We start from the raw sequence: 12,390 nt of genomic DNA, 5'->3' as shown, positions 1-12,390 counted from the left end.
GATGTTGAAGCTGAAGCTCTAATACTTTGGCCACCTGATGCAAAGAGCTGACTCACTGGAAAAGATCCTGATGCTGGGAAAGATTGAGGGCAGGAGGAGAAGGGGATGACAGAGAATGAGATGGTTGGATGGCATCACTGACACAATGGACATGAATTTGAGCAAACTTCACCATGTGGTGAAGGACAGGGAAGCCTAGCGTGCTGCAGTTCAGGGGCTCTCAGAGAGCTGAATACGATTTAACGACTGCACAATAATACCACCTCCAAGAGGTCACAGCCTCTCTGTGCCTCATTTGTAAAGCGGGGATAGCGACAGGACTGACCTCACAGGGCTGTAATGAACAGTACAAAGCACATGGAAGTGTCCCATAAGTAGTATCTTCTCTATTAATACTCTTATCATTTCCCATCCTTGGAAATCTCTGAGACGAGCACCTCAAACGTTCCTTAGAGGCACTTCCCTGTTGGTCCAGTGGCTAAGACTCCATGCTCTCAATACAGGGGGCCACAGTTCAATCCTTGGCCAAGGGACTAGATTCCACATGCCACAGCTAAAGATCCCGAGAGCTGCAACTAAGACCTGGTGCAGCCATATATTTGAAAAGACCCAACTTCTTCCAAAAAGCCTTCTCCAATCACTCTAGGCCTTGCTTGTCCCCGCTCCGCCCCCGACCTCCTAACACTGCTTGCCTGCTCCACTGGCTCTGTGATCATCCCCAGTGACACCCCTTGCTCACTCTGTATATATGTCATCCCCTCACTAGAAAGCAAGCCCCTTTAAAGCCAGGACCCTGGTTTGTACGCCTCTGGATCTCCTCAGCACTGGCACCTAGCAGGCATTCAGCAGATCACTGGTTGTTTGATAGATGGAGGGGCCAAGCCCAGACCCATCTCCACAGGCCCCTCTTGTGCCCACCGGGGACCCTCCAAACAAAGCCCTGCACAGTGGTCGGGGCAAAGCAGGAGGGAGAAACACTGAGGAGATGACAGTGATGGGCTCGGCGGCAGCTGAGGAGTGAGACTCAGGAATAAGACGTCTCTCTCCGTCCGCCCAGGTAAGATGCAGAAACCCGCATCTGCATGAACTTCTGACGGAGGGGACATCCAGAGAAAGGAGGCATTCTTCCCAAAAAGGGAAAAGCAAGACCTCAATTTTCTGTGCTAACGAGCAGAGGGTTGGACTAGATCAGCAGTTTGCCAAACATTCTCCAAGTAAGGTTTTAAGAAAACAGACATTGCATGGCTGAAAATCATAGTTTTAAAAAAACCACCCAATGAGTTGATGCCTAAGGTCCCTTCCCCAGCAGGTACTGAAGGCTGGGGTGGCCAGAGAGCCGCTGAGCCAGCTTGGCCTGCCCTGCCCTGTCCCCACCCCACTGGGCCACCCTGGTTTTATAAGGACCATTGGCTCCCAGGCCCCAGATACAAGGAGCAGCTGAGAGACAGCTGGTCTGGCCAGCAAAGTCCTGGTCTAGGAAACATACTTGTCAGAGGGAGTATGGGTGTGTGCCAGGAACTCATCAATGTTCAACCCTTTCTCCTTAAGGCTCTATCTAGCATCCAATGTCTCCTTCACTGACCTGGGCTGGAGAGCCCAGGAGAGCCTTCTGCAGACATCAAAGTATGGGTGGACACTGCCCAAGGGCAAGCTGGTGACCTGCCCGCTACCCTCTCCTGTGTCCTGCCTGCTCCCACTTCTGAGGCTCTGTAGTGGCTGTCACCTCTGCCTGACGAGCCTTCCTTTCCATTTCTTTTCTTTTTAATATTTATTTATTTCACAGCGTCGGATCTTGTTGCAGGTCACGGACTCTTGTGGCACATGGGCGGCCAGCAGGCTTAATTGTCCCACGGCATGTGGGATCTTAGTTCCCCTACCAGGGTCCAACCCGCGGCTCCTCCATCACAAGGCAGATTCATAACCAGTAGATCACCTGGTGGCTCAGACAGTAAAGCCTCTGCCTATAATGCGGGAGACCCGGGTTCGATCCCTGGGTTGGGAAGATCCCCTGGAAAAGGCAATGGCAACCCACTCCAGTACTCTTGCCTGGAAAATTCCATGGATGGAAGAGCCTGGTAGGCTACAGTCCATGAGGTTGTAAAGAATCGGACACAACTGAGCAACTGCACTGGTCTGTAGCCCACCAGGGAAGTCCCCTCCTCTCACTTCTAAACTCACAACAGGATTCAAGCTCCAAGAAGCCTTCCTGGATGCAAGCCTCCAGCAATCCAGTGGGGACGTGAATTGACGCATCATACCCATACTCAGGAGAGACTACAACCATACTTGCCCACTCTGAACCAATCTCATTTCAAGCTGATCCTAATGCAGGCACCAGTAATCATTAAACCCATATATTTAAACATAAACTGGCACGTAGAGATATAATTTAAGCACTATAGAAGGTATTATAGGAAAAAGATGAAAGATAAAATTATCAGTGAAAAATGAAAGATTAATGTTGTAACTTTTGCACAGTGAATTAACTGGCTGAATGAAGATCATTGTAGTTTAAAACTCTGGAAACCAGAGAGGCATTCTCTCCTGTACTGACACCAACAGCTAGCTCTACCCACCTATGCTTAACGCAGTCCTTCCTTCATTTATTCACAAATCACGCTACGCAGTAGAGATGAAAAGGTGAATAAAGTAGGGCCCTTGCCCTCAAAGTGCTCACAGTTCAGTTGGCAAGACAGACATGAAAGCAATCATTAGTACCTGGGCAATACAAAACCAGAGAGTGCAAAAGATTTGGGAACACAGAGGGCTGAGTGACAAACGCTGCCTAAAGAACTAGGGGAGCCAACCCTGAAGAGGTGACTTTTGCTTTGGCTCTTAAAGGATAAACACAGGTTTAGGCAGAGAATGAAAGGAAAGGGGACTTTCCTGGTGGTCCAGTGGCTACGGCTCTGCACTCCCAACGAGGGAGTCTGGGTTTGATTCCTGGTCAGGAAACTAGATCCTGCAAGCCACAATTAAGACCCAGCGCAGTCAAATAAATAAATAAAATAAAAAAATTTTTAAATAAAAAGAATGAAAGGAGAGGAAAAAAAAAAAAAACAGTCCAGGCTAATGTGCATGTTAGTTGCTCGGTCGTGTCCAACTATTGGCAACCCCATGGACTGTAGCCCACCAGGCTCCTCTGTCCATGGAATTCTCTAGGTAAGAATACTGGTGTGGACAGCCATGCCCTTCTCCAGGGGATCTTCCCCACCCAGGGACTGAACCTAGGTCTCCAGCATTGCATTGCAGGCAGATTCCTTACCATCTGAGCCACCAGGGAAGCCCCCAGACTAATGGGATGGCATCAATAAGAGCCACGAGCCATTAAAGGCTCATAGGATTGAAAGGTGGGAGGTCTAGTGGGGTTGGAAGACAGGGCAGGGCCAGCCCACAAGGGCTGAGGGTGGGAATTTGAATTTGTGAGCAATGAGATGACAACAGGCGTTTTTCAGTAAAAGGCCTGATAGGACCAAAAATGTTTTTAGGGTAACAACTCTGTCTACAGGGGTGTCAGGCTGAAGTGGAGGAGACTCAGATTACTTCCTCCTCCCTTTGTCCCTGCTCCCAGAACTCAAGACAGGGCACAGCACGTAGCAGAGTCCACAGCAACGAACTGCTCTCTCCAAAGACAGACCAGGAAAGACCCCTGGCTTGCAGCAGGTCTGACCTGATCTCTCAAGACTCCTTTCCATTCTAAGATTCTTCACCAGCCTATCAGGTCATTAAGAACACAGGAGGCCTGGCTCCCAAGCCACACAGGCCTGGGTTGCATTCCAGCTCTGCTGTTTTATTGCAGAGTACAAGCTACTTAATATCACTCAGCCTCAGTTTTGTCTGTAAAATGGAGCTTAGGATGATAGCAGATGCCCTCAGGGGAGTGCTGTAAAGATTAAATGAGAAGATTATAAGATCAAGTGCATGCAAAGTAATTAGCACCCTGCCTGGGTCAGAGTGTGCTGGGTCCCCCCAAAATTCACATCAACATCTGTGAATGTGACCTTATTTGGCAACAGGATCTTTGCAGATGTAATCAAGTTAAAATGAGGTCACATTGGATTACGGTGGGCCCTAAATCCAACATGACTGGTGTCCTATTAAAAGGGAAATTTGGACACAGACATAGAAGCACAAGGAGCTTCCCTGGTGGTTCAGTGGTAACAATCCGCCTGCCAACGCAGGAGATGCGGGCTCAATCCCTGGGTCGGGAAGATACGCTGGAGAAGGAAATGGCAATCCACTCCAGTATTCTTGTCTGGGAAATCCCATGGACAGAGGAACCTGATGGGCCACAGCTCCTGGGAGAGAGCAGAGAGTCGGACACGACTGAGTACACGAGCTGAGGAACACCACGGACGGAAGAAAGCCACCAAAAGCTAGGAGAGAAGCACGCAAGAGTCTTCCCTAGACCCTCAGAGGAGCGTGGCCTGCTGACACCTTGATTCCAGACTTCGGCCTCCAGAGCTGTGAAACAGTAAACGTCTGTTAGTTTAAGCCACCCAGTTGGTGGTAACTAGTTATGGCTGCCCTAGGAAGCTATACACAAGTACCTGCTCAACACAATACACATTGGCCGCTAGAACTATTATTAGGATTAACTGGAAAGACTGGCAAATGTTGGACACAGGGTAAGTTTGACACAGGGTAACTTTGGGTAAGAGCCCAAAGTTCAGGATTAGAAAAAGGGCAAGAGAAGGACTGTGCCTGGCAACTCCCCAGTGGTCCAGTGGTTAGGATTCTGCTCTCTCACTGCTGAGGGCCTGGGTTCAATCCCTGGTTGGTGAACTAAAATCTCATAAGTTGGGCAGCACGGCCAAAAAAAAAAGAGACAGAGAGAAGGACTATGTCAAACAGCTTCTGATGTCCTGGGCCTCATGGCCTGGTCCCCAACCATTCCACCATCCCTTCCCCTAGGGCTACCCTTGTGCATTTCTGCAAATTCACAAAGCAGAATTCCTGCAGCTGCCTCAGACACGAGAGGCTCCGTTTCACAAAATAGAGGCTGAGGTAAAGACAACACTCTCCTTTTCCAGAGGGCAGCAGAGGAATCACGGCAGCTAGTCTCAGCTCTTTTCTTAACTTGCTTGGACCTTCATTTGCCTACCTATGAAAGAAGACGGTTAGCCTCTCAGGTTCCTTCCAGGTCTAACTTGAAGCTGGTTTGCTTGCTCACTCACTCATGAATGTGTTCAAATGCCGGTGCCTCTCGTGTGCCAGGCCCTTCGGCGTGAACAAGAGCCTCTTGGAGCGCACGGGCTAACCCAGGAGACAACTGATACACAATGAATTCCCAGGAAGTATTTCGTTACCTCTGTGGCTAAGCGCTGCCATGGAGTGATATGGAAGCCCTGATGCCCTGGGCATGGGGATGGGGGCGGGTGGTCCAGGAGGGCTGCTTCCAGAAAACGATGGCCAACCTGTCCAGTAACTGAATGAGCAGGAGTGGGTCAGGCAGAAGGTGGGAGCTGCCCCTGAGCTACTCCATTCTGTCCCTTTAAATCCTGTTTCTGGGACTTCCCTGTAATCCAGTGACTAAGACTCCTTGCTCTCAAAGCTGGGGGCCTGGGTTCCATCCCTAGTCAGGGAATTAGATCCCGCATGCTGCAACCAAGAGTTCACATGTTGCCACTAAAGATTCTGCATGCTGCAACTAAGACCCAGTGCAGCCAAATAAATATGTATTTTAATCCTGTTTCTAAGTCTCTCACGCCATTTTGGAATCAGTTGCTGGCTCTGACCACCTTCCCTGCAGGTCCCACAGGTTCATGGCTCCTGAAGGGGAGACTGAGCCTGGAGAGGGCGCGCCACCGCAGAAGCATCTCCAGGTGACCTCCTGTGAACCGAGGGTACCAGCACACAGAGGAGGAAGCCAGCTGGGCACAAGCCGCTGCTTGTCCAGCACTGGGTGACAAGGAAAAGCCGAGACACATGTCTGGACGCTAGGGTAAGTGCACAGGAAGAATTCCTCCTCTGTGGTCCTCAACTACCACCTCTGTAAGGTGGGGAAAACCTCCCCAGCTGCTTCCCACCACTTGAGTGAAGCGAAGAATGATGGTCGCAGGTGTAAAAAGTGCTTGGCCCTCTTTGGAAGTGACAGGGACCAGGAGTATCCAGAAGAATCAAGGGCCGCAGTTAACCCCACCAAACACTTTTTAGTCCATCTCCTCTCCACTCGCCACCCCAACCCCTAAGACCTGCCTGGAATTAGGGAGTTCCGTTTCCTTTTCATCTCATCCTCTGAACAGCTTAGCACAGGAGGTGGGAAGCATAGTAACAAGGATCGGTAGCTTCCAGGTAACACAGACACCTGCTGAGGATGCTCCCAGGACCGTTCAGCATCTGAGCATCCCACTGAGCACACTTTCCAAACTTGCACGGACACACTCCAGACTTCCTTCCCCGTTCTGTGCATGCACAGCTTGCCATTTATTACTTTATGGCCCTGGATTACCAGGCTGCGCTGACCTCTGCTCATGACTGTCCTTCAGCAGCTCCCATCTGATCTGCACCAAGGGCAGCAGGCCCAGCCCTGCCCAACTCAGGGACACTAGCCACTCCCCACCCCGGTCCCACCCAGAGCCACGCAGAAGTCACTTGCTGCCCCACTGAGCACCTGTGCACTTTCCCCTCCTCCCCAGGACCCAAGATCCCCCCAGCTTTTTGCCCTAAAAGAAAAGGAATTCTCAACCCTTTAGTAGACAGAGAACTGACTTTCACAGGAATGGCTGGGGAGTCGGGAAAACTGGAGGGGGTCTTTGGTCCATAGCAGCCAAACGAAATGCTGCCTGAAGACGGTCTGGCCAGCCCCTCCTCCCTTCTGCCCGATAACCTCCATCCCCTCCAGGGACCCCTCATCCCACTGGCCATCACACAGCTGGAGCTGCTGCCTGCAGCATAACTAGGGCAGTGCCCACGTTCATTACCTCCTCCGTGCTCTCGCCTCCACCATCCTTGCTCGAGCTGCTGGGCTTGGCCGTGCCTTTGGCAAGCTTGGGGGGCTCCTGAGAGGAGGAGATGGAGAGTTAGCAGTTGATGAGGCAGGGGGAAGCCCTATCCACATCCCTTCGGTCTTATCCAATTACCCAATTGAATCAATCAGTCAGGACCCGTGAGCACATACCTTAAACCTGGGGGAGTAGGGTGGGGTTTGGGGTACACCAAGGGAGATCGGTCCCTCAAGGGCACCAATGAGTTTAGAATCTGGTTAGAAAGACAACTCCAACACACAATAATACAGCATGATCATGCTTCTTCACCTCACAGGACTGGTGTATGAGTCAGGTCCTCTGTCAAGTAAGAACCAGGGCGAGGAGGCTCAAGGGAAACGCATCCTGGAATAAGCTGCTCAGACTGGCTTCTGGCTAAAGTGGGCAGAGCGGGCCTAAGGCTCTCAGGCTAGAGGGAAGGGTCATCACTCTACTCCCGAGGCTATCTGGGAAGACCGGGAAGCATTTTCTGGATATCACAAACAGCACCAGACTAGGAACTGCTACTGGCATAATCGGTGGGGCCCAAGGATGCTGACAGGTATGGGGATTGTCCCAAGAAGGCCTTGGTGGACAAGCACAAGGACAGGGATGGGGGTAAGGCCCTGAAGGGCTACGAAGAGCGAGCACTAGTCTGAAGTCTCCCTGGGGAACCTGGATGCGGGCTCAGAGCCCTGGCCTGCCCAGCATCTGTTCCTATGCTTCAGGCCAAAAAAACCAACTGCCCAGGGAACAGGATGGGGAAAATGGGGAAAAGACCTAAGGATTTCTGTCCGACTGCAAGCTCAACACAAATCATCCACGTGCTGTGCCTCCCAAGGCAGCTCATGTGACCTGCCGTCTGGTTAGCAGACCTGTGCAGCATGCCTGTCCTTGGCACTGATGGAGGCTCTAGTTCAATCAGGAGCCTCAGAGTTTGGGAGGGACAAAGACAAATGCTAGGTTTTGTTCAGGAGGGAAATACAACCCATACTGGGAGTATATTCAAAAGCATGTCCTGAGAGCAACAGCTGCAGGAACTGGGATAGTTAACAATGGGAGGGAGGAGCCCTGGCGGGTGGGGGAGCTAGAGGGATCCTTACAAATAAATGAAGGGCTGCCATGTGGACTAAAGATGCAACTTGTTCTACGTGGATCCAGAAGCCCTATGAGCCACGGGCTAAGGTGGCAGGAAGACAGGCTGAGACTACAAACGAGGAAGACTTTTCTCCTGGAGCAGCTGCACAGAAACCTGCTGCCTAGGGAGGCGGCAGCTCCCCACCTGACAGCACTCAGGCGGAGGTGCACTGAGGCCTCTCCCAGGCACGACGCAAAAGGGGCCCGAGCCTTAAAGGCAGGTGGGTTTGGGGGACCTTGGAAATCACTTCCAGCTCTGAGATCCTGCAACTCCTGAGCACCTGAGCCCCTTCAGTGAGAACTGTTAAACCCAGTGATTATGCTGATGGGGGCTAAAGGATTTCAGGGAGAAGCGAGCGCTGCGTGGGCTGGAGCAGGGGGAAGGCTTCCTGGGGGCGGGGAGGCAGGGAGCTGTTTCTAGGCGTGGAGCAGCTCCAGTCATGAAGGAGCCATGCGTGTGCTCTAGGCAGCTGAGCGCCTTCCCCGTGGCCCCTGACCAGGCTGGGCACCCTCACCCCTTGCCAAGGGGCCAGGAAGGGGCACAGAGCATGGGGCGGAGAGGAAAAGGATCAGGGGGGTGCCTGCAGGATGCAACACTGGGGTGACCGTCTGCACACACCCCAGTCATGGGCTTCTGGGACACAGCTGGCCCATGTGCACACACGTCTCACTACTCTCCTTGACCGTGGGCTCCTCGTTCCTTTCTGTACCCCTCCACCCACCCTGCAGGGCTCAGACATCTTTCTCAGGGAATGTGCCAAAGAGAGACCCCAGCTGCTTGCGGGGGTGCGTGCTGACGGGTGGTGGGCAGTGGGAACCAGGCGTCCACCCTTGCTCCCTGGCTCCCGCAGGACAACAGGCAAAGTACCCATGCTTCAGCCCAGCCCAGCCGTCCAGGGCCACACGACACTGTGGTTTACAGGCAACCGTGTGTTCCAGCCCAGCTCTTTCTAGCTACACAATCATGGGCTAGTTAACTAACCTCGCTGAGCCTGTTTCCTCATCTATTCAGTGCCGACAATCAAAGTACCTGATTCCTTCTGCTTATTTAATGTTTTTACTCTTTAATTTTTTGGCTGCACCGCACGGCATGCAGGATCTTAGTTCCCGGACCAGGGATTGAACCCACACTCCCTGCAGTGGAAGCCTACAGTCTTAACCACCGGACCACCAGGAAGTCCCCCTAGTTCCCTTTAGCCCAGCGTCTGGCACATGAAAAACGAAATGTTAGTCAATGTTATTACTATTATTATGAACAAGAAAATGGGAGGGAGCGGGGACACCTCCACCCAGCAACCAAAAAGACAGAAGTCCTAGATCAGAATGTGAGGGAAGAGGAGGGATGCAAACTCCCCAAGGGTTGACTCACCGCTCATACACTGAGCACCTAAGGTATACAAGGGAGACACCAAACCAAAATGGAGCTTAGTTATTTTCTCAGGGGGAAGAAAAGACATGTCCACAGTTCCAGTCCAAGGGAACACAAAAAGGCCCTAAGTAACCTACCAAGTGTTCTGCAAATCCAGGGGAGGAGGGCTCACCCCCATCTAAGGGTTTGCAATGGGCTTTAGGAGAGAGGCCATGAGGTTTGGCCAAGAACGGGACGAGCAGAGATAAAGGAGAAAGGGGAGAAACCACAGATGAGCAATACAGATCCTCCATCCCCCCCTCCTCTCCGTCCCCACCCCACTTCGGCAAACCCCAGTCACACTGTCAGGACTTGTCAACCATAGAAGGAGGCCAAATGCAATTGGAAATCAAAAGTAGAAAGTGCCTACTTTCAGAGGTGCCTGGCCCCATGCACCCCGATCCTTCTCATACTCTTTCCCAACCAAACACTTACACCTGTGGTCCTAGAAAGTCTTAAGAAATTTTCTTCTCAGTCCTCTAGTAGCTAAAGGCTTTCTGTGGATGAGACAGTATCTCTTCCATCAGACTAAAAACTACAAATCAGGGATGTCTCTGGCAGTCCAGTGGTTAACACTCCATGCTTCCAGTGCAAAAGGCTCAGGTTTGATCCCTGATAGGATAACTAAGATCCCACAGGCTGGGCAGTATGACTAAAAAGTAAAAATTAAAAAAACAAACTAAAGATCGGCAAGGAACTCATCAGCTTCCTCTGAATTTCATCCCTCTCCACACTCCTCGTAGAAGCCCTTCAGCCCCTGGTGTGACTGACTTGTGTGTGTATCACCTACAGCTAAGCTGCCCAAACCACCTCAGCATGTCCGCTTCCCAAGGGCACGGGGCCTGGGTGGGGCACCCAAACCTGCCCAGCTCAGCTCCCTAGGAGGAACAGTGCCTTCTATACTATTACTAACCCAACGTTCAGAATCTCAGGCCCTGAGAGGTTATGGGGACAATCCAGAATCAGAGCCGCCTGGCAAATCTCCATCAGCCCCAGGATAAGGAGTCTAATTGATAAGGTCAGAGATGGCACAAGCAGCAACCCAGCCAATCAGAGGGCAAAGGAAAACAAGACACCTCTGGGGTCATAAAGTGGGTAAAGAGAACACCAGGCCAGAGCTGGCGCCCACCGCGAGGGGCCAGCCCCGGGGAAGAGAAGAAGCTGGGGGAGGCTGGAACTGGTATCCTAGCATCTTCTGTGTGAGTCTGTACCTCAAAGGAACCACACCTCTGAGTCAGACCTCAGCAACAGCAGGAAATAGAGGGTACAAAAAGACAGGAATGAAGAAGATGGGAAGGCAGTTCGGAGGTAGAGGAGGAAGGTGAAAGAAGGTAACATCAAGAAATGGCCTGTCAGGACACCAGACAAAAAGCAAGGGTGTCCAGGGGTGGCTTGCCTGTGGGCTAAGAAGAAAAGCTATATCTATCTGTGAGGGCAGATTCCCAATTTGAGAATAGTATGGCCCTGGAAAGACAGAAACCCAACACTGGTACAAAAAAGGAAAAATGCAAAGGTTATTCTCAATTAGGAATAAGGGGAGGGGCCTGCCCAGATGATGAAAGGTGACTGGTTTAGGATGAACCTGGGAGCGGGGTGATGCCTGTTAGCAACGCTTTGGTATAGAGGAGGCCTTTAAGTCAGGAGACCTGATATTACAGATGGGACTCCAGGAGGCTGTGTGACCTTGGCCCAGTCCCTTCCCCTGCCCTCCCGGATCGAGGCCTCAGTCTCCTCATCTGTATCATGAGGGATTGCACTGAATGCGCTCAGACACCTTGACTTCCAAGGTTCCATCAGCAGAAGGAAGGGTTCGGTCCTGGTTTACAAGTTTGTGTGTGAAGGAAGAACTAGAGGGAGGGGCCTAGGCCAGATTCGGTGGAGGAGAGAGAAAAGCAGAGAGAGCTGTTCTAGGTCAAGGAGCTTGGCGGGGAGGGAGAAGGTTGCTCTAAGGGACGGTGGAGAAGGCAGGCCCAGGCCCAGGCCCAGACGGGTGAGAAGAGGAGGGTAGAGAAGGGGCTGCGCGGGGCTGGAGTGGGGGGGCTAGTTCTGGAGGGAGGTGCTGTCTCAAATAAGCGCCTGTCCCAAACGGCAAACGGGTGGGGGATGGGGAGGTGATGGGGGGAGAAAAAGCAGGAGAGTGACCTGGGAGCGAAGCAGGATCTGGAGGGAGGAGGTTACCCTGGGCCGGGGGTCGGTGGAGAGGAAGGGAGGTGCATGCGGGGCGGACTCTATCCCGGACAAGGGTGGGAGCTTTCTCAGCTGCGGCAAAGGCTGGGGGTGCGACGAGCAGCGGGGATGGAGGGCTGGCCCCGGGGAGTCCTGCGGGGGCCGGACGGGAGGGTCTGTCTGGGGCTGTCCCGGGCCTGGCTCGGGCCCCTCCCAGAGTTCCGCGCAGGCCCCCGAGGCGAAGGCGCGGGGAAAAGGACCACGCTCACCTTCTCCTTCTTCAGTTTATAGGGCATCTCGGCCCGTCCGGACCCTGCCCGGCTCCTGCGGCCCCGCTCCGGCTCCGGCTTTGCTCGGCCGCACTCGGCCAGCTCGGCGTCTCTTCGCCACCGCCTGCGCGCTGCGCCCGGGTCGAGCGATGTCTGTGTTCCAATTGGCCCGAACTCTTACAAACCTGCCTGACAACCAGGCGCCGCCTCCTCCGATTGGTCGCTGGAAGCAAGCGGCTTCTTTTTTTTCTCATTGGAAAGGAAGAGTACAAACCGCCAGGGTTCGACTCCCAGAATTGGCTGAAGTGGGAGGTCCCGCCCTAAAGAGGGTCGAGCTTAGCGTGAGAGGCGGGGGTCAAGGGAAGCCCGGGCTTTGCACCGAGTGCCGCACTTCGGCGTCTGGTGTGCGTTGTCTTCGGCCATTCTTCGCAGCTCGTTCCGCTCT

The 12,390-nt window shown here is 52.8% G+C and overlaps 1 protein-coding gene and 1 long non-coding RNA gene across 2 annotated transcripts in view; one reads left to right on the top strand and one right to left on the bottom strand.

The window, feature by feature from the left end:
- Nucleotides 1-12,390, bottom strand: part of PPP2R5D (protein phosphatase 2 regulatory subunit B'delta) — a 22,986-nt gene extending 10,596 nt beyond the window's left edge. Inside the window, exons 1-2 of the mRNA XM_069564492.1 lie at nucleotides 11,946-12,390; nucleotides 6,924-7,001 (exon numbers count right to left, since the gene is read on the bottom strand). Coding sequence (XP_069420593.1) covers nucleotides 6,924-7,001; nucleotides 11,946-11,972 — 105 coding nt within the window. The 5' untranslated portion in view covers nucleotides 11,973-12,390. The remainder of the gene's footprint in view (nucleotides 1-6,923; nucleotides 7,002-11,945) is intronic.
- On the top strand, nucleotides 4,915-8,323 carry LOC138425982 (uncharacterized). Its single transcript, XR_011251470.1, has 4 exons — nucleotides 4,915-5,007; nucleotides 5,144-5,944; nucleotides 7,264-7,527; nucleotides 8,127-8,323. It is a non-coding gene; the product is annotated as an uncharacterized lncRNA (long non-coding RNA).

This window comes from Ovis canadensis, chromosome 20 (assembly GCF_042477335.2).
Source record: "Ovis canadensis isolate MfBH-ARS-UI-01 breed Bighorn chromosome 20, ARS-UI_OviCan_v2, whole genome shotgun sequence".
In the NCBI taxonomy this organism is placed as follows: domain Eukaryota; kingdom Metazoa; phylum Chordata; class Mammalia; order Artiodactyla; family Bovidae; genus Ovis; species Ovis canadensis.
Note: the sequence above shows the minus strand (reverse complement) of the source record. Positions and strands in the feature narration are given on the sequence as shown.